The following is a 25,427-nucleotide window of genomic DNA, read 5'->3' as shown; positions in this document are numbered from 1 at the left end:
GTAAGCCTAAGTGCCCTTCTCGGTGTCATGCCAGTGAACTCGGGTTCCACATTAGCCCTGGAAATACCCACTGAGGCTTCCCAGCAGCTGAGCAGCAAGAAGTAGGCAGACGGACAGGAAGCAGTGAGTTGGGAGCTTGCTTGCTGTGTTACCACTGCCTGATTAGGGGAAAGGGAGCCTGGTAACACCGCCAGCCTCCTTATCCCGCGCCCCTGCCTGGTGACCCAGCAGCTGTCCCTGCCCTCTGGCCCAGGCAAAAACCGCAGGCTTGCCCCTCAGTCCTCCCAGACCGGCAGCCTCTGAGCCAATTGGCAGCTGCTTCCTGTTGAAAACAGCCTGCACCTTTCAAAGGGCTGAGGGAGCAGGTTAGCAGGAGGGACCTGCCTTCTAGTGGGTCCGCTCCTCCAGCGACAGGGGCGAGGGATGGGGTGGGACGCTTACGTCCATCAGGGCAGCATTGATGTAGTTGCTGCTCTCGCCATCAATAGTGATGAGGAAGGGCAGGCAGCGGTCCGGGGGCAGGATGTCCATGCAGCGGTTCTTCTCATGGTTGCGGGGCAGGAGCGCGATGCTGCAGTCCTCCACACGCAGTGTCGGGGTCACCATGTTAAGGGTCTGCGGGCAAAAGACAGGTGGTGACCTCCGGGGACCTCACTTGACTCGCTTGGCTCAGTGAGGTGAACGCTCTAAGGAGAGCATCACGGTGCACCCCATCTGGAAGGAACAGGGGCCAACGACTGCACGCAAAACACCCTGAAACACACCTTACGAATTCCTTTTGGACTCTTCAGACCATCACTGAAACCTCAGATAAGGGGGGCGGTATGTGTACTACAATGCATCAAATAAAACACAGCAGGAACATCTCTAAAACGGCACACCAAGAGGACATCAGCCTCCCGGTCCCTGTGAGCGAGATGTGGGATTCCTGGAGCTGATTGTGACACAGTTTCCTCCTGGCTGCCGCAGCTCTGCAGGGAGATGGTTTTCTTTTCTCTCCTTGGATCCTGTGCACAGACTGTGGCCATCAGACATAGGTGCCAGAGACAGGCGCAAAGGGCCACCTGGGTCCCTGGGAGCAAGGGCCATGGAGTCCAAGGAAGCTGGGAACTAAGGAGGAGGGTGCGTCTGACCTAGAGCCAGGCACCTTGAGAAATAACCCGAGCGTGGGCAAAGAACTGGGAAAGGATTCTCAGAACAAATTCTTAGCATGCACATCCATGGCCTTCCTGTCCCTGGTCAGCTAGCCTGGGAACAGGGCCCTGGAGGGAGGGGGCACCCTCGTCGTCTGCTTGGGGTGGAGATGCATCTGCTAGACTAGAAGTCTCCAGCCAGCCGTTCTTGCTGCCAGCCCCGAGGACCCGGTGCTGTTGGAGGACACATTTGGGATAATGCTGGTGTCACCCGCATCCATAGGCTAGAGCCCAGGACACTGCTAAATCCCCCACACAACAGTCCCACGACCAGAGGCTCAGGCCTTATCAGCTGTGCTGAGGCTGAGGAGCCTGTGGGGTTCAGGGCTCAAGAGCCGACCTTGTGCTCCAGGTCCTGCCCCTCTCCTCCCTGCAGCAGGACTCACCCGGAACTCCTCTTTGATCTGGCTGGAGTTTGTCTGCGGGTCCAGCTTGTTCATGTCGTAGTACAGAGACCTGACCTGGGAGGCAGGGATGGAGGTGTCTCCGCAGAGACAGGCTTCCAGAATGGCATCATGGATGAACACGTACTGCTCCTGGAGACGCAGACGGAACCGGTGAGTGATGGGGAGGCAGGTGGCCCCAGAGAGGTGGAGGTGGGGGACAATGACCAAGATCACAGAGACGGCGCGTTCCCGATGGAGAGGAACAAGCCCCAAGGGGCTCCGGCCTCAGCAGCCCTGGGCCTCGCACGGGACAGTGGCACGGCTCTTGCTCTGCCCTGGGAGGAGGGACCAAGTGGAGTTTGTGCCAAACACCGCACAAGCTGGTCAGATGTGGAGACCAGCACAGTGGGCACCCTGAAGAGTGGTCAGAAAAAGACAGAATGTTTGGAAAGAAAACCCTGAAAACGATGCCCCGCATCGTTCTCTGAGAGCTCCCCTCACTCTGAGTGCACCTGACCCACTGTCCTTTCCTGTGTATCTCCAGTAACGCTGTCCTGCCTGCCTTGATGACCGAATGGATTCAGAATGTCCCTTCTACAGTCATGCTGGCCTTGGGGAAGAGCCAGAAGTTGTGCAGTGCCAGCTGGGCTGCAGAAGGTCAGTGAGGACAGAGTGATGTTGTTATTCGATAGGAATTGCTGTAAACACTCTGAATCCATTCGGGACCCCAGGTGGCCATGGAAAGACATTCCTGAACGAGGACTTCCAGAACTGCTGCAGCAGGTGAGGAGACCCATGAGGTGAGTGTGTTCCAATTGAGGGCAAGTATTTCAGGGGAGGTGAATGGCATTATCTTTTTTACTATATATTCTGATCACACCTCATTCAATACTCTAGTGACAGGCTACAGTATTTCTGTCATTCTGATCTCACAAATTTGGAAATCAGTATTTCAAAGAGGAATGAGCAGAATTGTATCTATGTTGAAAAGAGAATTTGCTACCTGATTTAATAGTGTAAAGAAGGCCCAGGCAAACCTGACATCACTCTGCAGACAGTTTAGCCCATGGGGAACTGCTTACTTCAAAACATCAATGTGTAAGTTCTCATGAGTTAACAGACGGCTCTTGCACAGGTGCATAAAGCACTCCCATTTTAGGACTCGCACAGTATGTTCCCACATGCGCAGTGTGGGTGCCAGGGCTGGGCGGTGGCTCAAAGGTGGCACTTGTCAGCAGGCACGAGGCCCCAGGTTTGGCGTCTAGCACCACGAAGTAACAAGCCTGAAGACAGACCTCTACTTCCGGCCTGGCCCTGCCTCTCCTTATAATTCAGTGCAGTTTTGCCATATTTATTATTGATCTTTAATGACATGAAATGTTACAGTGTCCCTTCCTGACATCCTTTCTATGACAGGACTTTCAGGTCTCAAGAACAGCCCACTCCTATTACACCTCACTACAAAAAGAGACCAGTGAGAAAATGACTGTGGGAACAATACAAGTACACTTAAAAACAAATTTTTATCCTCATCTTTAAAATAAAAAAGTCTCTCCTCTAAAGAGACAAGAGCATGAAGGCAGGGTTTTGAGTTTTCTGTGAGCCAGGATGATGGTCCAGGGTTCCCGGAGGCTCTGTAAGCTTCGATGCACATGGAAACCTAGGGGACCCTCGTTTACCCTCCCTTCAACTTTGTGAATTATCTTCCTGGTGGCAGGCTGCAGTGCTCGCTTAAAATGGTCCAATATTAATGAAGACACGACTGTCCCAGGACAGCATAAGTGCTGCTCAAAAAGTTTAAATGTGACACAATTCCACCTTTCAGCTTCCAGAGTTGCTCCTTGGTACAAAACGGGCCGATTCGCACAGCACCAGGCCACGGCCCAGCCTGTCTTCCCTCCCCCGGGAAGAATAAAATGCGGAGATCACGAAGAGCCATGTGGCGGAGGCCAGCTGCTCTCAGGAGTGGTCTCGCTCTGGTTCCCAGCTCGTTTACAGGACGGAATAAAAACAAACATCATGGAAACCTCGGAGGCTTACTGTGCAATGCCACTGGGTCGGTCGGCACAGAAAAGTAGGCGGTGTAGGCACGGCTACAGCGCGTCACCTACGAAGCTCGGCCACACAAAGAGCCGAAAGTCCTTCCCTGATAACTAACAGGCACGCACCACAGAGAAAGGAGGAGGACACAGGGTCGCCAGGGACATTGCCCTGTCACCAGGGAGGTGGGGGGGACACAGCTGGCGGGCTTTCTGCTGACTGGGGCTCTGGGAGAGGCGCTGGGACCAAGCTGGGGGATGGGGCGACACTTGGGGGCCCTACCTCTGTCTGCACCATGTTCACCCGCCGTGACCGCAGCTCCCGGACGCAGTTGTAGATGTCCACCACACCCTCCCGCTCGGCCATGTCCAGCATGATGTCAATGACGATGAAGCAGCCAGTCCTCCCTGCACCAGCACTGATGGGAAGAGGACTCCATCAGTGAGGGGAGAGGGACCCCTGTGTGGCCCTTTTTCTCTTTCTGTGGGGCTATGGGTTGACTCCAGGACCTTTGCACTGACTACACTCCCAGCTGTTTTTTTCTTTTATATTTATGTTTTTTTAAACACTGGTTAATATACCATGTATTGTTATCTTCAAAGTAGTTGTTCAGATTACATGATATAGGTATGACAAAAGATCAAACAACAATGAACAATGAAAGCACGAAGTGCTCTCTGGATGAGCTAACAGAGATTAGTAGTGTAGTTATCATGTTTTACTCTGAGAGGTTAAGCAAAATGCACAAAAACAGCTGTTTTCATCTGAAGACAGAGTCTCAGAAGTTGCCAGGTTGTCCAGGCTGGGCTTGAACTTGGATCCCTGCCACTTCCTCCCACCCAGAGGGCTGGAATCACAGGTGTGTGCCACCACATCCATGTCCCACCATGTGCTTCCTCTTTTAAAAATTTTCATGAAGGTGAAATTCACAAAAGCAACCATTAAAGCAGGCACAATGCAGGCATCCAGCACAGCTGTGCCGCGCAGGTCCTGGGTTCAGATCCAGCCCCTACCCCACCCCCAACCACAACAGAGCCGTTTCCCAGGAGGCCTGGGAGCGCTGCTCACCTGCAGTGCACCACGAGGGGCCCCGCATTGGGCGGGCTCTTGGACTTGACCTGCCGCACGAAGCCCAGCAGCCCGGTGGCGTGGTAGGGGACACCATGGTCCGGCCAGCCGGTGAAGTGGAACTGTCTGATCTCTCGGATCTCATGGACGCCTCGCTGCATCCCGGTGGGCAGCCACAGCAAGAGAGAGCAAAGGAAAATAAGGGATAAGCAGGAGCAATCCGGGAGCGCACAACAGCCTGAGCCCTGGGACCAGCCCTGGGGCCAGAGAGCAGCAAGCGGCCGGCTGGGAGGATCCAGGAAGACCTGGGCGGGTGGGGAGGGGAGCTGACGTCATGGCAAAGCACTGCCGCACACGCGAGCAGTTCCGGTGGGCGAGTGCACCCCTTTGGTTCTTTGAAGCTCCCTTCTAAAAACTGGGCTTTGGGAGACGCTGCTCAAACCATCTCTGCAACACAGGACTCCTGCTTGCTGTCTGCCGTGTCCTGGTCCCTTGGCACCAGGCCCTGGAGCTGCTCGAGCAGAAATGTCCACTGGAAGGCGGAATGGATCAGGACTGCCTTCCAGCCAGGTGATTAGGGAACTCATTTCTTGGGCACTGCACTTTGCTAGGCCCCCCCCCCCTTTAATTCAGGTCAGCATAGGACCCATGCACCTGGCACTAGCAATCTTGAGGCTGCAGGGAGCCAAGATCCCAGGAGCTGGGAGGGCAATGGAGCTGCAAAGGGAATGCGTGGCCATCACAGGCTGCTGTGGGGAGTGGGCTGGTCACAGGGCCATGCAATGGACAGGAGGTGCTCTGAGATTCTACGGGGACCAGCACACAGAGAGTGGGCAGGCACAGAGGCAGGCAGGGACTTTAGGCTTGTGTTGGTTTTTAAACTGACTCTCGGTTTTGAGACTAATCAAGCAGACTTACACAGAGCAGTTTTATTTTCTAAGACTATGGTTTAAGACTATTTTAAGGGAAAGGTCTGTTTTGAAAACCAAAATTGCCCCTGAAGCCAAGGCTATGTGCAAATCCGCAATTAAAGTTCCCTTTCCTGTCTGTCAGGAGAACCACTGGCAGGCTTCTGCATCAGGCCGAGGCTTTGGGTGTGATTCCCTGTAACAGCTAAACACACATTAACCTTATCATGCTTCCCATCAATCATCGTTCATACATATTTAGTGCACACAGAGCAAACTTAGAATTTCTACGTGCTTGGAAAGAGGTGGACAGTACGGATTTTAAGATAAGCCACATTTGCTATGGATGTGCTGATACGTCTTAGTTTAATAGCCCACAAATGCTGAAGATTTAGTTTTCTATGAAAATGCTATTTGTTACCAGGGCTTAAGCACTAAGGAATTACACAGTTGAGGATTCACAATGTAAACTGGCAGTCATCTGCTAAACAGGCTCAGCGATCCCAGAGAAGCGCTGCCCTGTAGTCAGGAGCTGAACTTCTCATGGCTGCGCAGTGGTTAGACTTGGCCAGTCCCCAGATCTCCATCAGAAGACAACACATGGTTGTCCCTCTAGCTTTAGGTACAGAGACTTGCGCAGGGGTGGTCTCAAGTGGGTGGCGGACATCCCATGAACCGGGATAGATAGTCAGCAATAAATACTTTTCCATTCCATGGGGGAATGGCACTGCTTTCCGTGCGAGATTTCAGCCCAGCATAGCCTTGTTCTGAGCCCTGTCCTTCATGAGATGAGTGCCCAGCTGATCTGACTCATTTCCTGGGCAAGGTAAATGTCAGTTTCCAGAATGCAGGACATCTGCTCCCTGGGTAATGCACAATGTTAGGTCCATTATTGACAAGATTAGCAAAGGAAGCTGCTTCTGACCCAACTAACATCCTTGCTCATGGACACCAGCTTCTCCTTCAGCTATTTCGTAAGATATTCAGAGAAGAATGTCCCACATATAACCAGCAGTCAGAGCCCAAATACTTCCCACTTGGGAATGTTAATGACATTTCCCCCCAGTTGTCACTATAAGAGCCTCAGTGCTGTACACATCAGTGCAGACATTTAATGTTTCCTCGCAGTTGGCCGGGAAGAAGAATCCCCATCACAGAACAGCACTTAGCCCAAAGTGGCTGTTTTGTGCAGATCTGGGGACTGACTAAATCACCAAGTGATGTTCTGTCTTCGAGACAGGGATCCTGTTTCCATGGTGGTCTTAGTCACAAGCACCTCTTGGGCAGACAAATTTGAGGGGATGATTTACCAGACAGCCCAGACCTCTTACGGAAGGGACCATGTATTGTGAGAACAACTAGATGGGCAAAAAGGCAAGGCGGGCATCAGATGCAAAACAGGCATCAGATGCCTGTTCCTAATCTCACCTGGCTGCTTGTTTTACAGAGAAAAGCAGAGAACCTGCAGGTTTCTTCTCACAACATGCTCTCAAAAATGGACCGGACCTGGAGGGATCTCAGAGTACACACCTCACCATTTCCCCCCATTTTAACGAGAGTTTCATACCTATGAAGAATGTTCTGCAGAGGCTCAATTAATTTTTGTCTTCCTAAAGATTCCAACTGCCCTGCTAGAAAATCACTAACCCGTCCTTTTGATTTCCCCAAATGTATTCACAACTCGCCTTCCTCTCCCCTCTTCACAGGTTGTCTGATAACTAAGATAACAGAGTGTTTCTTAAACACTTCTGTGCAGCTGGGAACGCAGCAGAGGATAATAAGAGGTTAAAAAAAAGAGCAAGGAAACAAACCCTTCTGTTAGCAACGGAGATGCAATTCCAGCTTATTAGAGAGCTGACTTTTGTTCAAAGAACTCCACGTTTAAGCTTACGAAAAAAATACTGAGTCTTTTTTTGCTATCTGTTTTCATGCAGTTATTCATGAGTCCTCTTGCCAAGAGCCACACAAAAATCCTCTATGTGTTTTTCCCCCAATCCTGCCTACAAAAGAAAAAAGTTGACATCAAAGTATGAGGTTCAAAACTTAAAAAGTCAAGTCAACCAGAAACCTCACATTCTTTGAAGTCTCCAAGCTTCCTGCCTGCTTATTAAAAAAGACAGGCGGGGGTGGGGGGGGGAGTGCTAAACTGTACGACACAGGAGAAAATGAACTAAGGTGATCGATTCTATGGCAAATCTGGCCTTGCAAACCAGGCACCACAGTTCAAATCATCAGCGCCCACTGGCTATGAAGCAGGTGCTATCACTTCCTGGATTTCCAAACACTGGAAATCTTAGGAATCCAAAAAAGTGCATTTGGACCCTTTGGGAATGCAGAGCGAGAGGGAGGGTGAGAGCCAGGGCCTGACATCCACTGCCAGCCCGGGTCCACTCGGGCACCTGCCCTCACACGAGTGTGCACAGCACAGACATAGGCCCTCTGGGAGAACAGCATGGCCGTGCGCGGCAGCTCCTGATGGATTGGCATGGGCCACATCTCTTCCTCCTTCCCGTGCCTACCTGTGACACTTCTCGGGATGGACTGCAGTTTGCTTCACCTCCGGCCCCTCCCTATGTCAGCAGAAAGGGGGGATAAGGAAATTCCCTGTTACGCCCTACAGTGCTTCCTGGAGGAGCCCCACCCATGCACATGGGAGGAGGCAGAAGAAGGACAGCATGGCAGTCCCCCAATGCCACACTGGCTGGCCACCGCAGAGCGCTGACATCACTATGGCAGTGAGCAGGAATGAGGGCAGGGCCATGCAAGGCTGTACCGTGTCCCCTGACAGCGGCCGTGTGGCTTTCCAGGTAGGCGGTGTCTGCCAGGAAAACCCCTCATTCATATTGAATGCAGGCCTGGGAGTGCCTCTGTGGAGCAAAAGACCCCAGGAAGGGCTTTCAGCTGCATCTCTACAGCAGTCCTCAGTCACTGTGGGGATGCCTGCATGGCCCTTCTGCATGGAGGGGTCAGTCAGAATGGAAGGACAGGTGTCAATCCTCTGCAGACCTCGCTCTGCACAGAGATGGGCAGAATCCCACCAGGCAGGGTAAGAACAGAGAAGTGGCTGTTATCTTTTGGTTTAGTTGCAAGAATATGAAGTGTTAAGAAATGGGCATGATTGATGAAGGGGGTGCTGAGCTGCTGCAGACACAGTGGGCAGGATGTGAGCTTGAGAATCGCACACCATCACCCTAGACTTCAAACTTACCTTCTCCACAGCAAATGTCCTTATCACATATTCTGCCAGCAGTTCCGTTTCTATTAGGGTAACCTTAATGTCTTTGTATATTTCCGTATCGTCTGGCCAGTATTTGCAGCATTTGACCTTAGAAAACAGAGGAAAATTATGGGTTTAGTTCCCCTAAGGATGGGAGACACCATGAGTGATCCGTTAAGAGTTGACACACAAAGCCAAAAGTGAACCAGTACCCAAGAGCAAGACCTGTGCTTTCCCACTGTCTACTTTGTTTTCATCCCAGAAAGAAACTAAATGTGAATCATGGGAGGAGTGAAGTTTAGGAAAATGACCTAAAGTTAACAAATTATATTATGTTACACACATCTCAACTGCAGTGACCATTTTCTGCATGCCTCTCGCCTGGGCAGCATATACTACAAAAGGAAGTCTGCAATGTTTTCTCTCCTCTGAATCATAAATTCCTCCTAGTTTCAGAAAGTGATTGAACATTCTTGAGACAGGAGCAGAAAATCAGAATTGACACAAAAGATTAAAGTTTTTTTTTTTTTCTGAAGGAGAAAGTAGCTATGTGGTTTCCCAACTTAGAACAACAAAGTCGTTTTAATATAAGCGAAGTCCAATGACCGGAATATGAACGCAGTCTTTGCACAGAATCTCAGCCTCTGACCTGAAGGTGTCTCAGGCAGGAGAAATGTGACAGAGTTATTTCTGCTTCATGTGGTGCTTGCCGGTGTCAGCAGAAGCGTGGGATGAGGACACTCCAGAAGCAGGGCCTGCTGGGCACAGGCAGGCTCCCGGGTTCTGTCCTGGGCCTCCTGCGTGTGCCTGAACCCTGTCCCCACCATTCTGTGGCGCAGTCCTATCCTGTAACTCCAGGTCTACTCCTCAGCGCCTGCCTTGATCTCTGGCTTCTTTCTGGGCTTCTTCCCCTTGAAGGTTCTGCGCACACCACCAAGGCCAGACACCTGCGGAGCACTCCCGGGTCACAGGCATTCATCTTACCAGCTTCCTTGTTAATGTCACTGCAGTTTCCTCTGTCACTCAGGCACAAAACCCCAGCCAATTCCTTCTCTAGCCCTGAGCCCAGGAGTGCTGCCAAGGCTAGGCAGGTACCCCTTGAGATGCTGCCCAGCTGCGGTTTCTGACTCCTCATCCCCTCTGCCTCAGACAACCTCAGTGTGGGCACCATAGTCTGCCTGCCTGAGCCTCGGACGCAGCCAACAACAGGAACCCTGTGCACTGCCTTCTGCTGCCCAGGAATCACTGATTTCCAACCACTGTCCATGAAATTAAACAGAGGTTCCCCGGGCCAAAGTAAAATCAGCACAAGAATGGAAATCTCAGCCTGGAGCAGTTTCCCCAAAGGGGAAGAAAACGGGAAGAACAGCTTCCCAGGATGCGGGGCGCCTGTGGCTGAATGTCCCAGCTGGCACTGCTCTAGCTGCTTCCTTAGGGAACTTCTGCAGGTTCTACAGGAGCCTTCTGAACACACTGTGCCGGCAAGGGGTTGACCAGACATGCTGGAGGCTGGGACAGGTGGCCCCTGAGACACAGAGGACAGTCGTTCATTGTTTTTTCAGCAGAGGGACATTATCTGTGACTTCATAAAGGGCTTATCTACATCTCTGAGATTTTTACCTGGGATACTGATGCAGCCCCTAAAATATCCATATTCAAGAGAGACCCACAATAACATCTTGCCTGTGAAGTAAGTCCAGGAAGATCATATATACATGCGGAGACGTCTGACTTGACAGCAGCCATCGCTCAAAGGGAGCATCAGCACTATATTCCACAAGGCTAATCAGGCAACAAGCACCCATGGGTGGTAAATATACTGGATCTTCCTGTATCTGGGACTTGCTTGGAGTTTTTTGCAATTGCAAAGGAGAAGGTAGCAGCTAGAACTACAGATCCAGTGCATGTGTGTATTTTTCAAATAAATCACTGGAAGTCAAGCATGACTGAAACACTCATGCTTCTCTGTAAACCACAACTGAACAAACATACATCCACTCCGGAAAGCTATGTCCTACTCGGGCTGCTTCACCTAATAAAAATACCTTACCAAGTGATATTGTTCTAGGTGTGGTGAAGTGAAGACATTCTAAAATAAAGGAAAAGTAAAAGAATCTTAATGTTTTTGCCACAAGCCTGCTCTAGATTATTTGCCTAAAGAAACACCAGACAGGAGAGATATTATATCATTCAAGATTTGGTGGGGGGGTACTGGGATCAAACTCATGACCCTGCACTTAACAGGCAAGTGTGTGAGCCACTGGGCTAAATCTGCAGCCCCAGGAGAGAAATTTTATCGAAGAGTCAAGCAAATACATATGGCCACCGCATGGTGAGTTCCTTGAAAGAAGCTGACTGAAGGCAAAAACTGACAGGTAAGGTTTTTAAATCTATGTAGATGCAGTGTATACACAGTAAAAGGTGAAGAATAAAGACACTGTCTACATTGCAAAAATACCTAAGTGTCATCTCTGAGAAAATTACCACCTCCACCATGCAACGCACGTAGGACATTTTGTACGGTCACTCGGTCTTCTGTTCTGCTGTGATCTCCCCACCCTGGGTGTTTTCAATAAACGTGAGTGCCTAGTGCTTCAATGTCTTCTACACTGGTAGAGGGCATGTTACACAATCACGATGGAAATCGGTATGAAGATTCCTCAAAAACTTAAAACTAGAAATTCCACTTGACCCAGGTCTTCTCCATCCAGGTATCTTCCCAGAAGGGCTAAAGACATCAGAGTGCAGGGTGCTGTGTTTACAGCAGCACAACTTACGACAGCTAAAGTCTGGAAGCAGCCTACGGGTCCATCACCAGATGAATGGGTGGAGAATATGCATTTATACACGGTGGCATAAAAAGGGCAAACGGGAGTCGTTTGTAGGAAATGGATGTATTGTGACCATAAGGTGAAGTGGAATGAACCATACACACAAGTTTAAATATAGGACAGATTCTCTTATCTGAGAAACCTAAAGTGTAGGTAAATAGCCAAGTGAAAGGTAGTAGGAGACAAGGAAGTGAATCTTCTGCAAATGGGAAGGAAACCAGTAGATGTGGGGAGGCAGAGAAGTGAAAAGAATTAAGAGGGGCTGTGGACGTGCTCCAGGGCACACACACCAACTCCCCGAGGGGACTGCAAACACGGGCTGGTAAACTCTGAGAGGAAACAAGTGTGCCCTATGGGTGCTGAGGGCTTGGAGTTTTTCTCTGGTGGGGAGGACTGTGCTCTTTGAGAGACGTGTTCGCCCAACGGCCCTGGCCAAGTGTGAGTTCCATGCCATCCGTCTGTGCCACATGCAGCTCAGAATGTAGCTGGGCGTGGTGCTGGTGCCCTGGGCCTTGGGGTACGACAGGCTCTGCTCTGACTTCTGGGCTCTTCGGGATATGGGAAAGGGTGTGCAGCGTGGGATGCTTTCCTCCAGGGCACACCTGGCAGGGCCAAGGGGCCTGTTGGGTTCTCTCTCCCTTGGCATCCCCCAGAATCCCCAGAAATGCTGTGCCGTTATCTGTTTGCAACATCCAGAAATCTCTTCTAAATTGGGTTCCTCTTTTGGGCCTTTTAAACTGCTTCGACTCGTGTCAAGTTAATGTTTTGCTTTAAAAAGAGGAAGAGAATACGCTTTCCTCTCTCTCCCCTGTGATGCTTTGCACGTCAGACCATCTACGAGTCCCACACAGGATGCTGCCACCTGGCAGGCCATCCTACCGCCTGCTCCGGCCTCCCACTGCCCGAGCCTCTGCACAGCTCCCAAGCAAGACTCTGGGCTGCATCCTAAGCATGGGAGGCAGGTAACAGTCTCCAGCTGCAAGGCAAAGACCAGCACGGTCTAATCACTGGTGCCCAGCACCATCCCACCGAGTCATCGGTCAGGCACACAGTGCTTTGCAACCACCTGCTCGTTACTGCTCGAGGGCTGTGGAATGCGGCCAAAGGGTCATCCAGTTTGTTGTCAAATGCACTAACATGAAATCATACAGAAGGCAGTGTAATTGCAGGACTTAAAATTCATGGAAACAATTCCTGGAGTCCCTTCTTTCTCCTGGCGAAGAACACGGAAGCCTTTCCCCTGAGCTACATTTCCAACTCTTAGGATTTTGCTAAGTCTCCAAGTTGCCCAGGTTGGGCTGTGTTGGGAGTCCTTGAAGCTGAATACACATGAAGGGCTGTGGCACTGCCTGGGTGTGGCTGAACTGAGAACGAGGAGACACCTCAGGGGGCAAGATAGGCCACAGCTGAGGCCACCTGGAGACTTTCTGGATAGTTCTCCTTAATTAGCATCTCTGTTGTTCTGAGGGTCCTTGAACCCCTCTCAAGATCCTGCTCAGGTTTCCTCCACTGTCTGCTAGGCTCCTTGCTTGTTCTGATTAAATACTGGCCCCTCAGGGTCAGTTGCGGTGGCTAGCAGTTATGAACTCTGCTGAGGATCTCACTCCTCCTGCAGCCCTAAAGACCATGCTGCTTGTCTCATTTCTTTGGACCTTCACTCCCTTTGGGGAATTGGGGATCTAGGCACAGACCCTGACAGAGCTGGAACTTGCAATCCTTCTGCTTCAGCCTCACAGAGTGCGGGGGTTACAGGTGAGTGTGTGTGTGTGTGTGTGTGTGTGTGTGTGTGCGTGTGCGTGTGTTCCCCTAACCAGACACCCAGATGATCCCTGGGCACAGTGAGGTCAGCAGAGTTGGGGGCTAGAGCTGCACTCACACAGTGGCAGCACATACCCTGATGTGCAGGGCACCTCGACCCTGTAGCAGCCCAGCTCTATGGTGCTAAACTTCAGGCACCTGAATCCCTTGGAGAGAGTCTCCAAACGCAGTGGGCCTGGGATTGTGGAGCAGGGGAGTTGCATTTGGAACAGCTCCAGGTGACGCTGAGGTCCATGGTGTGCACTGAGCAACAGGACTAAGGCCACACGATGGCCTGAAGAGCCTGTGGGGCCAGAGACCATGCGGACGAGGATCTGAGGTTGGAGATCCATGCTGGGTTAGGGTTAGGATTAATGTTCTGAGAGTAACCAATGCTTCCCAAACTGCCTGTGGGCTAGAATGACTTTGGGGGAATGTCTAGCCAAAATCCAAAGTTCAGGCCACATTCCAGATCAAGTGAATCTCTACTTCGGGTTTGGGCACAGCCCCCTGCTCCGAATATCCTGAAGCTCTCCAGCAATGGAGTGTGGATCGGTTTTGGAAGCCCTGGGTTCAGTGACACAATGCAATGGAGACTTCCCGATTGCTCACAAATGTTATTACTCTTGTGCTCTGGACCTCGGCTGCTAGAGGAGTCTAGAGGGTTAGGAGCCTACTGAGGGTGGGGAAGCAGGGCTTCTGGGAAGCACTGAGCACCCGCAGCTACGCAGGGCTCATGACACAGTGCCAGCCTCTTTTCACTGCTGTCTTGTTCCCCAGGAGCGAGGCCTGGAGGAAAGAGGAGTGCACACAGGTTTCCTGCTTCCCTCCTCCGTCATGAGCATCATTTCAGTGGTCCTGAGTATGTGACTCAACCAGGTGAAGGATTAAAATGCCCAAGAGTACTGTGGACTTTGGACTTCCTCCCCAAAGTCTGAAAAGAATCCATCTTTCATAGATGATGGCTGCACTTTGTTACTTAGGACAAACACCTGCCTGTTGGTAGAGTTTTAAGATGAAGGGCTTGGTGCCTCTTTGCAGTAGACAGCCCAAAGCCGCAGGTGCTAGTCTGGTGTTGGGGGCTGGGCAGCTCTTTCCCTGGAGAGTGCTCGATGGTGTTCTTTTCCCACTGCCCTGCTCTACAATAACTTCAGCAAAATGTCAGATGACATCCAGCAGCCAACCTGAGTTTGCCCACGCTTTCCAGTGGCTACTGCAGCCAGTCCCCTACTCAAATGCACTGCTGCCCCATTGTCTTCAAACGGTGTTCCCAAATGCATGCTCCTTGACCCTGAGGTCTGCAACCAGCAATTCAGGCAAAGGGAAGCAATGTGCACACTGTCTCCTCACCAGGTGGGAAGGCTTCTCTAAAGCATTGTACACCTGTGGGTGCAGAGCTGTTCCACGTCCCCACTGCTGTCAACCCAGGGCAGGGAACCTGGGCAGCGGATGCAGCTCTAGCTCCTGTCTCTCTGCCCCTCTACATATAGCAGGCACCATCAGTTCCGCAGTGGAAAATTCTGGGGTCTCTAGCCAACTGCATCACATTCTTCCTTGTTTATTTGCTTAATCACCTGGGGAACTATAGTAGTGGTACTGCTGTCATTTTGTGACTCTGAAAGAAGTTGCAGGCCAACTCTGAAATCGCCCACCAGACTGCCTTGCCCATTGTTTGGGCCAACCTTCCTTGGAGGCCCCAGGCTTTGCCTGGCTAGGTAACCTGAGCCTTGGGACAGGTCTGGGCTGCCTGAGCAGGTGTGGAAAACAGGGACAGGAAAGGATTCTGTATTCAAGCAACAGCGCCACCTGGTGTGTCCCTGCACCTTGTTCAGGATGGGGTGCACAGCCCATGTGCTTGGGGCAGAGCCAGGATGAGGCCGGTGCAGCTGCGACCCTTCCACACCATGATGGCAGGGCCAAGATGCCATCACCAAGCACTGCGGCTGTGCAGGTTGCTCCAGCGCTGCGGCTGTGCTGGAAAAGCTTTGCACTATGATGTCTGGATCCAGATGACGTGTCTGTCTGTCCTCTCAGGCACTGCACCGCACTCCCAGACTATCACAGACCAAGGGAGAGGGGTAGACTGAGACCACAGAGGAGCCACGGCTTGGCCAGTCAGGTGGCAGAAGGAAGCAGCATCCCCAGATGGACATGAGGTGGCAAATCTGTGGCTTGGCAGAGGTGACAGAGAAGCAGCTGCCGGGCTCCTGGGACACGGTGAAGAGCCGATCTGCACACAGCGCACCACCGTCTCCAGGAGGCCCAGGGCAGGGGCTCGGAGAGGTCCTTGTTATTCAGACCTGCAAATTCGCTTTGGTTCTGTAATACCCGGCCACTGCCACTGCCACTGCCACTGCAGCGATAGGAAGGGTGGTGGGCACCAGGGGACAGATGAGTTATAGCTCCAAACCTGGCATGAAACTTCTCAATATCTGAGAAAAGAGGCTTTTCCTTTACTTTTTAAAAAAGGGACATAATGGATTAGGTCAAATTAACAAGAATTACTTAGAAAAGGGTTAATTGGCTGGGGCAAGCCTGGGTCTATTTCAGTCAGATTGAACAGAGCAGTGGAGAGCTCTGCTCCTGCTGTGGTGAACCTGGGGTAGATAAGGGGTGATTTTAAACTCTGGAGGTTCCCCCAGACAGGAGAAGCTGAGGGGCAGCCGACGGGGATCCCCTTGTAGGAGAGTGGTCACTATGCCCCGGTGCCTGGGTCCTGCTGCCTTGGGATTCATGGATGCGATCATGTGACCTTGGTCACCAAAGCTGATGGCCTGGCAGGTGTGGGCAGTGTGGTCACTGAGGGGGTCTTGTCCCTTTATCCTTGAACTGTGAAGGGCTCCAAGGGTCCTCTCTTCTATTTTCTGGACTAAGCTAGTGGAGAGGTCACCTGCCGAATCCTCGGTTGCTTAGTGACTCAGATAGGCTCTCAGAATGGTTTCAGGGATGTCACCCTTTCAGGAACACCAGGGAGTGTCCTGCCGCACAGCTGCAGGGTGCAGGCTGCCCCACAGCTAGGCTGCGTGGTGAGGACTAGCGTCCCTACGCCATTGCACATCTGTGAGGGTATCTGTGTGTCTGAACACATTGACCACAGAAAAGGAGCAGCAAAAACACCAGGCCGAGACAATATAATAGCTGGTGCTGATATAATATCTTATTTTGAAGTCCCATGAAGCTTTTGTTTTTCTGTCTCCATTGGTTTACCATGTTGTATCTTATTGGGTTTTATTATGTGATAGTATAAACAAAATTTATAGACAAGGAGATAGTATAGAAACCATTGTTCATTTTCTGTTAGTTGGTTCTAAATACCCTGTAATACTTTCATTCTCTTGAATAGTTTAAACTGTCATGTTGTATTTGATGCTGTAATATATGAAGTTATACTCAGATATTTCAAGGAAAGAGACACTATGGTAGCTACTGTTATGTCAGATTATCTTTTGGTGAAACACTATGTTGCTTAAATTGTTCTGTTCTGACCTATGTTATTATGTTGTTATATCCTCTTTTATCTTAATCTCCTTCTTTCTTTTAAAATTTTTAATAAAAACCAAAACAAAACAAATAAAAAAACACCAGGCCATGAGAGCTTCTGGCGCTACCAGGATCCCTTGGAGCTCTGTGGTACGTGTGGTCTGAATGTCATCGCAGCACTGGTTCTGCAGTTCAACTGTTTGCAGGCACGCCAGGGAGAAGGCCACGTAGGAGAGGTAAACAAGGATCCCCTGGCCTGGGCTCCTCCAGCGACTGCAGCAGAGACACAGGAGGTGGGGGAGCATGTGGGGCTGCTGCTGCCCGTCCCGCACACGTTCAGTCCTTCTCGGTGAAGACGCATGCAGGAGCCAGACGGAGAGGCCAATGGTTGCTCCCACAGGGAAGAGCCCTGGGGAAACCAAGGCAGGGAGGAGTGAGCACAGGAGTGTGCACACAACACAGCATGCCGGTGTCACACGTCCCGTGTGGGAGAGTCCCCGCCTCGGGGGCAGGGAGTGTGACTACTGTGACCCACACGGGAAAATGGCAGGGAGACCAGGGTAAACACTCATCTCCCTGCACACCCATCTCTGCTTGCACAAGTGTTGACCAGGGCAGGAATCTGCAGGCGCCCTCAGTGCAGTCTGCGGAAGGCAGGTTAGTGCTTCCGACACACAGCTGTGTGTGGAAGCCTCCTGGGTTCCAGTTAGAGATGCGGTCCTTAGTACTCCACTAAAACACTTCTCCAGCCTCCTGTGGGAGGGAGGAGCACAGGTGTGTGTGGCCTCCTCCTGGCGTTCATCTGGGAGCATGTGCCTTCTTTTTGTCTGCTAGGTTTTAAGTCACCAGGCAGTTGCACTGTCAATGAAGTGTTTCTGAATTAAACCAATCTGTTTGCAGCTGTATCCATCCCCACCTTTCCCTTATTCTGCACTTTGCCTTCCAAGGAAGATTTGTTTTCCAAAATGTACTGATAGACATCCAGTGACTGCTCTGTAAAATAACCTCCCTCCAGGTGCCGCGATGTCCGCTGGTCCCGGCAACACAGTGGGTACACATGGGAGGCCTTAGTATGCGCTTCACTGGTGCTTCTCCTGGGCACCTCGGTGGCTCCCGGTCCAGGACAGACAGTGGTATATGGCATGATGGTGGGTGACCAGAGAATAGGTGGATGGGAAAGGCCAGAGCAGTGGAGGGTAGGCATGTGGTTTGTCTGGGGCCGGGCTGGCACACACCGAAGTTCACACTTGGAGCAGCAGGGGTGGAGACTGGGAAGGAACGACAGGTTACATTTCCTTCTTGCTCTGCTGTGTGGCAGTCATAGAACGAGTGCACAGGAGGGTGTGAGGCCTGTGCCTCAAGAAGTGGGGTTCAAAACCCTGGTGGGAGGTGACCGAAGATGGAAGCAGATGTGTATGCTGAATATGCACAAACAAATCCAAGACTAAGACTACAACTACTCAAGTCATGAAATGTCAATCTCAGAATATTAACCCATTTAAACAGTCCTATGGAGAGTCCAAGAAAAGAAGGTTTCAGCTAGGTCTATAAAACAACTGGACTCTCACACACGACTGCTACGTTGGGACCAGCTGAAGGATTTTATGCAAAAAAACATTACTAAGGTTTTGTGCTGGTAAAAATTATTCTTGTTAGTAAGCAATAGTTCCATATTTTACAAAGGGGCCAGCCTTGCCTCTCTCTCTGGAATCTTCTACTGATTTAGATTTTGAGGCTGGTGCAGAAAAACAGGTGTTCTCTGTTGGGTGGAATGGGGGCACTTGGAATCTTGATATAGTTGCCTTGTATGTGAATTTGGAAGTTAACTCAGATGTCCAGTTAAAGTCCTTTAGTGAGAAATGCTCAGAAGTGAATTCTGAGTCAGCTTCTTAGGGTAGATAATACCCTTGAGAGCATCCCTACAACAGTGGGTCCCCTAAAGTACCGCTGTTGGATGTGACAGACTAACAGCTCTCTCTGGTCCCCACTCTCTTAGCATGGAAACACTCCATCATCTGTGATCAGAACTCTTCACGGTGACTCCACAATAATTTTCCTAAATGACTGTGAGGTCTCATACGGATTTTTTTAATAAACAGACACATTCTAATGAGGTCTTCATAAAACTGACTAAATATGTTTAGAAATCATTAGCTTAAATTACCGGTGCAAAAATCTCCTTTGGGAGTCCTACGGATTCGGTTATGAGACTTCTGGCAAATGGATTAGCGAGTGCCACAACAGAGGTTTTGATTCTCCGTGCAAGCAGCATAAATGGGAATGCCTGGGAAATGGCGATGGGCTAGAAAGCTAAATGTCCCTCCAGTGGGTTCATTAAGAGGGAAACAATCACAGCACATCCCGGTGCCATTTAAATGCCAGGTGCGAAGCTGCTGGCAGGTGCCAGGAAAACTGACAAGGGTTCCTTCCCACAACACACGGCTGCGTGGGGATGCGCCGCAGTGACAAGGAAGTCTTGGAGAATGACAGTTCTTGGCAGAGGTACCAGGGACCCTGCTGGAGGGGAAGGCCACGTGTCTGTCTCCTGTACCAGGTGCAGGGACAGAGAAGGCCTCCTGGTGGCTGCAGCACGGCAATTAAAGCCACCTGATGCAGACTGCTGCAGGGCAAGAGCGGGGTGGCAGCGCCCGGTTCTGCCTTAATGAATTGGCAGCGGGGCTGTGTCAACAAGCACACATCCGCCTGGCTCATGCGTAATTCATGAAGGACACGCCGTGTGCAGGGGAGTGGAAAGGAGGCGGTGGTGGCCCTGAGAAACCATGTCATCTTGGTGTCTGGGGTGGTTTCTGCTTTTGTTTCTAAGCATGGAAAATGGGGAACATATAGGGGTTAACAATGGCAGAGGCCTGGAGCAGGCGAGGGGCTCTTCCCAGGGGATCCTCATCATGCCGGCTCTTTCCAGCACAGATGCCATTAGTGTTACCGCTAATTCCAGACACACCAACCTGAAGGCCACAGGCTGAGCCTCTCAGAGCTGCCCCCTTCTACCAACCTAAGAACTGGCAAGGAGATAAGGAAAAATAAGCTCCTCTGGCCCAAGGTGCTGCTGAGTTATTAAGTCTTATGGGCAAAGACTCATAAATAGAGATTAACAGAAACCTAGCAACCTCTCCTGGTTTTGGGCACCCCCTGTTGTTGGGGTCTCCATGGTGATTTGTCAGGAGGGGATTCTCTCATCAGAAACATGAAGGGACAAAGCCAGGTGTGTGATGGGCAACAGTGACTACTGCCGCACCGTCTTTTTAGTGATTTTCCCAGAATGCAACCCAGCTCTCTGCAAAACTGCTATGTCCAAGACACAGTGGGCTTTCGTGTGTTATCATTATTATTATTGTTATTATTATTGCTTCTTTTTACTGAGGTAATTTCCTAGCACAGCCTTCTTTTGACCTTTCAACCGAAAACTCTGCTGTCTCTGTTTTTCCTTAAAGTAAAACAATTTATCACATAAAAATAACTTCTGATGTTTCTGAGTCTGGAAATAGCCTAGTTTGGAATTTCAATGCAGCAAAAAACTCACATATGCTTCATTTTTAAAAATCCCATAGTCATTATTTTAACAGTTTTCTGCCTTTCAAGTTGACCTACAGACACTCCTGAGAGTGGGGTCTGACACAGTTACATGAAACCTGAGATGGTGAATGTGGTCTGGGATGTGGTCAGGACGAACTCGAACCATCTCCAGAGTGCCTCACCCATGGGGCTGAGGGGGAGGGGGAGCCTCGGCCTGCTGATGGGTGGGGGCAGGATTCAGAATCGAGGGCACATTTTGGGGGACAGCACGCTGTGCGTGATGGCCTGGGCAAACACATGGCTTGGCTCTGATGCAGTCAGCCCCCTCCCTGCCTGCCAGCTCTGTGACACCACATTGAAAGCAGGTTCCTGGGCTGGTTCTGGGGCATCACTGAGTGCTGGGCACCATGCAGAAGGAGGCCAGGAGGAGGCTTTCTCTGCCTGACATGCCCGCCATTCTGGAGGCAGTGACCTCTGCATCCCAATAGTCATTAACGCTTTCAGAGCAGAAGAAAGTACATTATTTGGGGGTGAGGGTGAGGATAATTGTACACATCACTGGAGGTTTTTGAGTTCATCTGTGGAAACACAAAGGTTAAATCTGTACCTGTGTCTCCTCTGATGGGCACACATTTTAATCACCCAACATGTGGAAATGCACGAGATCTTCACAAGAACCCCACAGAGCAGGTCAGGGACTAAACGTTCCTGTATCCCAAATTCAAATGTTGAAGACTTAAACCCCAGTGTGATTGCATCTGGAGATGGGAGCTCCACGGAAGTCATAGGGGTGGGGCCCTGGTCTAATACGATTAGTGTCCTTAGCAGAGACCCTTAGCAGAGAGGCCCTCCCTCTCCCTAGCAGGCCATGTGAAGGAAGAAGCAAGCCCACCCTAGACCCTGAGTCCTGTCAGGCCTTGATCTGAGCTCGGCAGCCTTCTCCACATCTACGGTTGAGGCCTCAGGTTGTGTACCTTGGAACAGCAGCCCTGGCTGGCACTCACCCTGGCATGGGTACCCTGCCGCTTCCTGGGAGCAGTGGGAGAGGCCCCTCTAGGTGCCCACACGGCAAGTCCCCGCTGCACCAGGAGCTAGTCAGCTCACCTGCCTCCCACTGGGCTCCTCAAAGGCAGGAAATTGGAGCACAGAAGTGGGTTTGATATTTTCAGTCCACAGAATACTGCTTTGCAAGTTTTACACCTTACAGAAGGCACCATGATAACATGACTTGTCCGTAACTGGCCATCGCCTTTCCACTAGGAAAACTTCACACAGAAACACAGTTCGTAATGTCCTGGGCTTTTGGTGTCTTCAAAACATTCCTTTCAGGTCTGAAATATTTTCTCATGTAGTTTTTCCCTGTAAATTTTAAAGCTTTGACATTTTTGGATCTCTATCTGCTACCCATTTTGGGGTACTGCACAAAGAGGAACTCTTTTTGGGTCTGTATGTGTACCCAAACGATCAGCTCACCTGACTGCAAAGCTAATGGGTTCCCAGTGAATTACCTGCCTTTCCATTTTTGCCTGCAGTCTATACTGGAGCTCTCTATTTTGATCTCTTCATCTATTTATTTCTTCCCATCAATCTGTGGTACCTATAACTTTCCCTTTTCTTTGTATTGTGTTTTTTAGGACAGGGTCTTGCTATGAAGTTCAGGCTGGCCTTGAACTCATTATGGGGCCCAGGCTGGTCTCGAACGCAGTGATCCTCCTGCCTCAGCCTTCTGAGTGCTGGGATTCTAGGCATGCACCACTATACCTGGTTCAAACTTTCTTTTTTCTTATAGTCCTTGAGTGGTACTGATTTCACAGTGGTCCTAGCCTCATAAAATAGAGAAACAGTCTTTTTATATTCTCTTAGAATAATTTTTATAAAATTTATGTAACATGTATGGTTATTTTTTACATATTCACAAAATTCATGAGATTCCAAGTATTCATAGCATTTGCAAAATGTGAGTGACTTATATCTTTACTAATTATCACCACTAAGTATAATATGGTCTGGTATAAAAGTATGGGTCGATTTTTAACTATATTTCAATTTTTAAATGATTATTGTTTGGTCAGAATTTCTGTTTCTTTTAGGAAGGAAATCATATTTTCTTCCATTCACTGTAATTCATATTATCCTATTATGATAAACCCTGTTCTATTTCTAATACTGTTATCTGTGGTTTTCTTCCTTTCATTTCTGATTTTTTACCAGAGATCTATTTCGTTAGCTTTTCCATGCAATCAGGTTTATATGCTGTTGATTTTTTTTTTTGCTTTTAATACATTTCTGCTCTGATTTTTATTGTTTTCTTTCTTCTTTCTTAGGTTTTACTCTCATCTTCTTTCTTCCTGAATTAGATGTTCAATCCTCCCTTGTTAATGACTCCACCTCCGCTGTGGGTACTGAACCCCTCAGGAACGTGGCCCTCAGCAGCACTTCAGTGTCCATGCACGCGCCAGAGGCCCCTTCTCCATGCACTTTACACACCTCCAGCTAAGGTTATAAAATACCTACCACGGTGTAAATAGTCATCACACCGTGTTGTTGATGGACCGATGACAAGGAGAAAGAGGAGTCTGTCCATGTTCAGTACAGACCCAGTTTTTAGGGGGTACTGAGGTTGAATACGGACAGTCACACCAAGCTGTTTCCCCAGCCCGTCCTAATGTTTTTTCTAACTTGCCCAGTCTGGCCTTGAATTTGAGGTCCTCCTGTCTCAGTCTCCCTGTGGAGTTGATTCCCCCACCCCTGAATATTTGCAATCCATAGTTGGTCGAATTCATGGGTGTGACCCCCACAGACACAGAGGCCGACTGTATGTGGCACTGGATGGCTGGAGCCCTGAGTATTTTCTGATTTATATTAGATGTTCTACTCTGTCTACCCTCCAGGGTTTTGTTTTTATGAGCATGCACTGGAAGGGTGTAAAGACACCACCCTCTGTCCTTGGTGGCCTTTCTGTTCAACATCCAAGGTCAGGCCGAAGGCAGCCCCACCACTGGAGGGGACACAGAGCCCCTGCTCTGAGGTGGCAGCTGCAGTCCCTTTTCTCTCTGATGGTGACCTCTGGGCTGGGAGCCTATGTTTGTGAGGGCCACACCGCACATTTTAATCCTACTCACATGTGCAATCAAGCTACACACACACTAGAATACACACTCACACTCAATACAGAATTTCTAGATTCTCACGGGGGTTGTCAGATTTGTCTGTTGTCTCAGCTAGAATTTTAAGTATTCTTGGAGCAGCACAGAATGAATGAATGGGATGTCCCCTCTTCCCCATCCCTTCGGAGGCCGTCCAGAGGTGACCCCTTTACTGCTGGCCACGCCTCTGGATTGCAAGTCCGGGCGAGCTCACCGACTGCCTCTGCCAAAGGTGAAGCTCACAGCACCGAGTGGCCTACCGAGTCCCGCCTCGCACTCTTCTCTTGAGCGCAGCCACGCACTTGAGGCTGCTGCAGAGAAGCAGCAGACGGCCTCCTTTCAGAGTGACCCCACAGCACACTGCTAGCGGGATGCCGACACAACTTGTCTCTGGGCTGTGCACAAACAGCTCAGGGTGGCTGCTCCAGAGACAGTGGTGTGAGGCTCTGGGGCCGTTTCCCATTCGCGTTTCCAGTTAGCACACCACGAACAGGGCTCTAACCTCAGGACGGTTGGCCGTGCTGCACACTGCAGCCGGAGTCCACTGTCCTAGAGGTGGTGACATGGTTGCGTCTAATGAGGTGTCTGTGGAACCTCGACACTCAAGCCCAGAATTCAAGCTTAGAGAAATTTTCATGTGCTCAATATAGCCCAAGGCCAAGGGGTTTTCAATCCTGAGTGCTTTTCCTGTTTGTTGCTATCAAAACCAATGCAAGCACCTGGGGCTGCGTTTACTATGGTGCTCTATCAGCAACTGCAGCAGGGACAGGAGGAGCCGGGCACCTAACGGTTCTTGGAGCAGGCACTACATTTTGGGAGCTTGGCTCAGGCCTCACTTCCTGGTCTCAGCAAGGTGGGGCCAGGGGCTGTGTGCACGGACGGTGGCAGCTTACCCTTCCCACCTCCACCAGGTTGGTCACCATGATGATGCTTGCTGTGTTCTCGTGCCACACCATCCTCCAGAAGTCAGAGATGGTCTCCTGCATGGGCCCTGCAGTGAGAGAGAAAGGACACGTGGCTTTTCTCTGGGAACCTTTCACCTGGAGATTTTTCGGGACTTGCAAGTACATCCCAGGACACCCACTTGTGGGTCCCTCGAGTATGTAGGCAGGCGAGGCTCCTGGGGGCCAGGCTGAAAGGTGCTTTTTCTAGACCAGCACCCACAGCAGCCCTGGAGCCTGTCTGCACAGCTGGGCCTCCTCGCCACATCAAGCATTAGCTGCGTCTGAGCTCTCCACACCCCTCTTAAACTACCACTGCGAAAGAAAGTTATTTCTCCATCATTTAGCTATTTATCTCCATAATACTCCAGAGTGGGATTTTAAAAAATGGATAACATTACTCTTCCCACTAACAATTGGCAGATATCCCAGGGAAGTGGTACGGAGAATGAAATGAGCCTCTGTAGGAAAAATGGCCTTTTCTTGTGTCTAATATTTTTCTTATTCAGTGCCATCTGTCAAATTAATCCTTTTTTTTTTTCCACCTGACTTTCTAAAGTGAGAGAGAAGGGAAGAGTTTTAAGCAGTTCTACTGCTTGGTGAACATGAACATTCCTGGTAGACACAGTTGCTGGAACCGACTTGCTCAGCATTTGAAAGCTCTTTCCCGGGGCTCTGTCACAAAACAGAAGGAGGAAGTATGTACTGTATGTACTATAAATGCCAGTGATGCTGACATCCTCAGGGGAGATGTGAAATTTAAAATTTGTCTTAATAGAGATAAAAAAGCCCACCCAAACCTTACTTTGTGTCCCCGTTTGAGGGTGTCAATGGCAAAGCGAAACCGAGATGCAAGGAAACAGGAGAAGTGTGATTTCAAAGGCAG

At 50.2% G+C, this 25,427-nt stretch overlaps 1 protein-coding gene across 8 annotated transcripts in view; it reads right to left on the bottom strand.

Moving 5' to 3' along the window:
• Window positions 1–25,427, bottom strand: part of Ptprm (protein tyrosine phosphatase receptor type M) — a 619,038-nt gene that overhangs the window by 22,161 nt on the left and 571,450 nt on the right. For 5 of the 8 annotated variants that reach the window (XM_063232111.1, XM_063232107.1, XM_063232109.1 and 2 more), the window contains 7 exons: window positions 24,494–24,591; window positions 8,804–8,920; window positions 8,115–8,165; window positions 4,688–4,842; window positions 3,902–4,037; window positions 1,580–1,729; window positions 442–615 (listed from right to left, as the gene is read on the bottom strand). In XM_063232111.1, the coding sequence (XP_063088181.1) occupies window positions 442–615; window positions 1,580–1,729; window positions 3,902–4,037; window positions 4,688–4,842; window positions 8,115–8,165; window positions 8,804–8,920; window positions 24,494–24,591 (881 nt within the window). The remainder of the gene's footprint in view (window positions 1–441; window positions 616–1,579; window positions 1,730–3,901; window positions 4,038–4,687; window positions 4,843–8,114; window positions 8,166–8,803; window positions 8,921–24,493; window positions 24,592–25,427) is intronic. The other 3 variants (XM_063232108.1, XM_063232110.1, XM_063232112.1) reach the window with 1 other exon arrangement.

The sequence above is a fragment of the Cavia porcellus genome, unplaced genomic scaffold, assembly GCF_034190915.1.
Source record: "Cavia porcellus strain 051 isolate PalLab524CR breed Dunkin Hartley unplaced genomic scaffold, mCavPor4.1 scaffold_20, whole genome shotgun sequence".
In the NCBI taxonomy this organism is placed as follows: domain Eukaryota; kingdom Metazoa; phylum Chordata; class Mammalia; order Rodentia; family Caviidae; genus Cavia; species Cavia porcellus.
The sequence above is the reverse complement of the archived record's forward strand: the minus strand, read 5'-3'. Positions and strand labels throughout refer to the sequence as shown.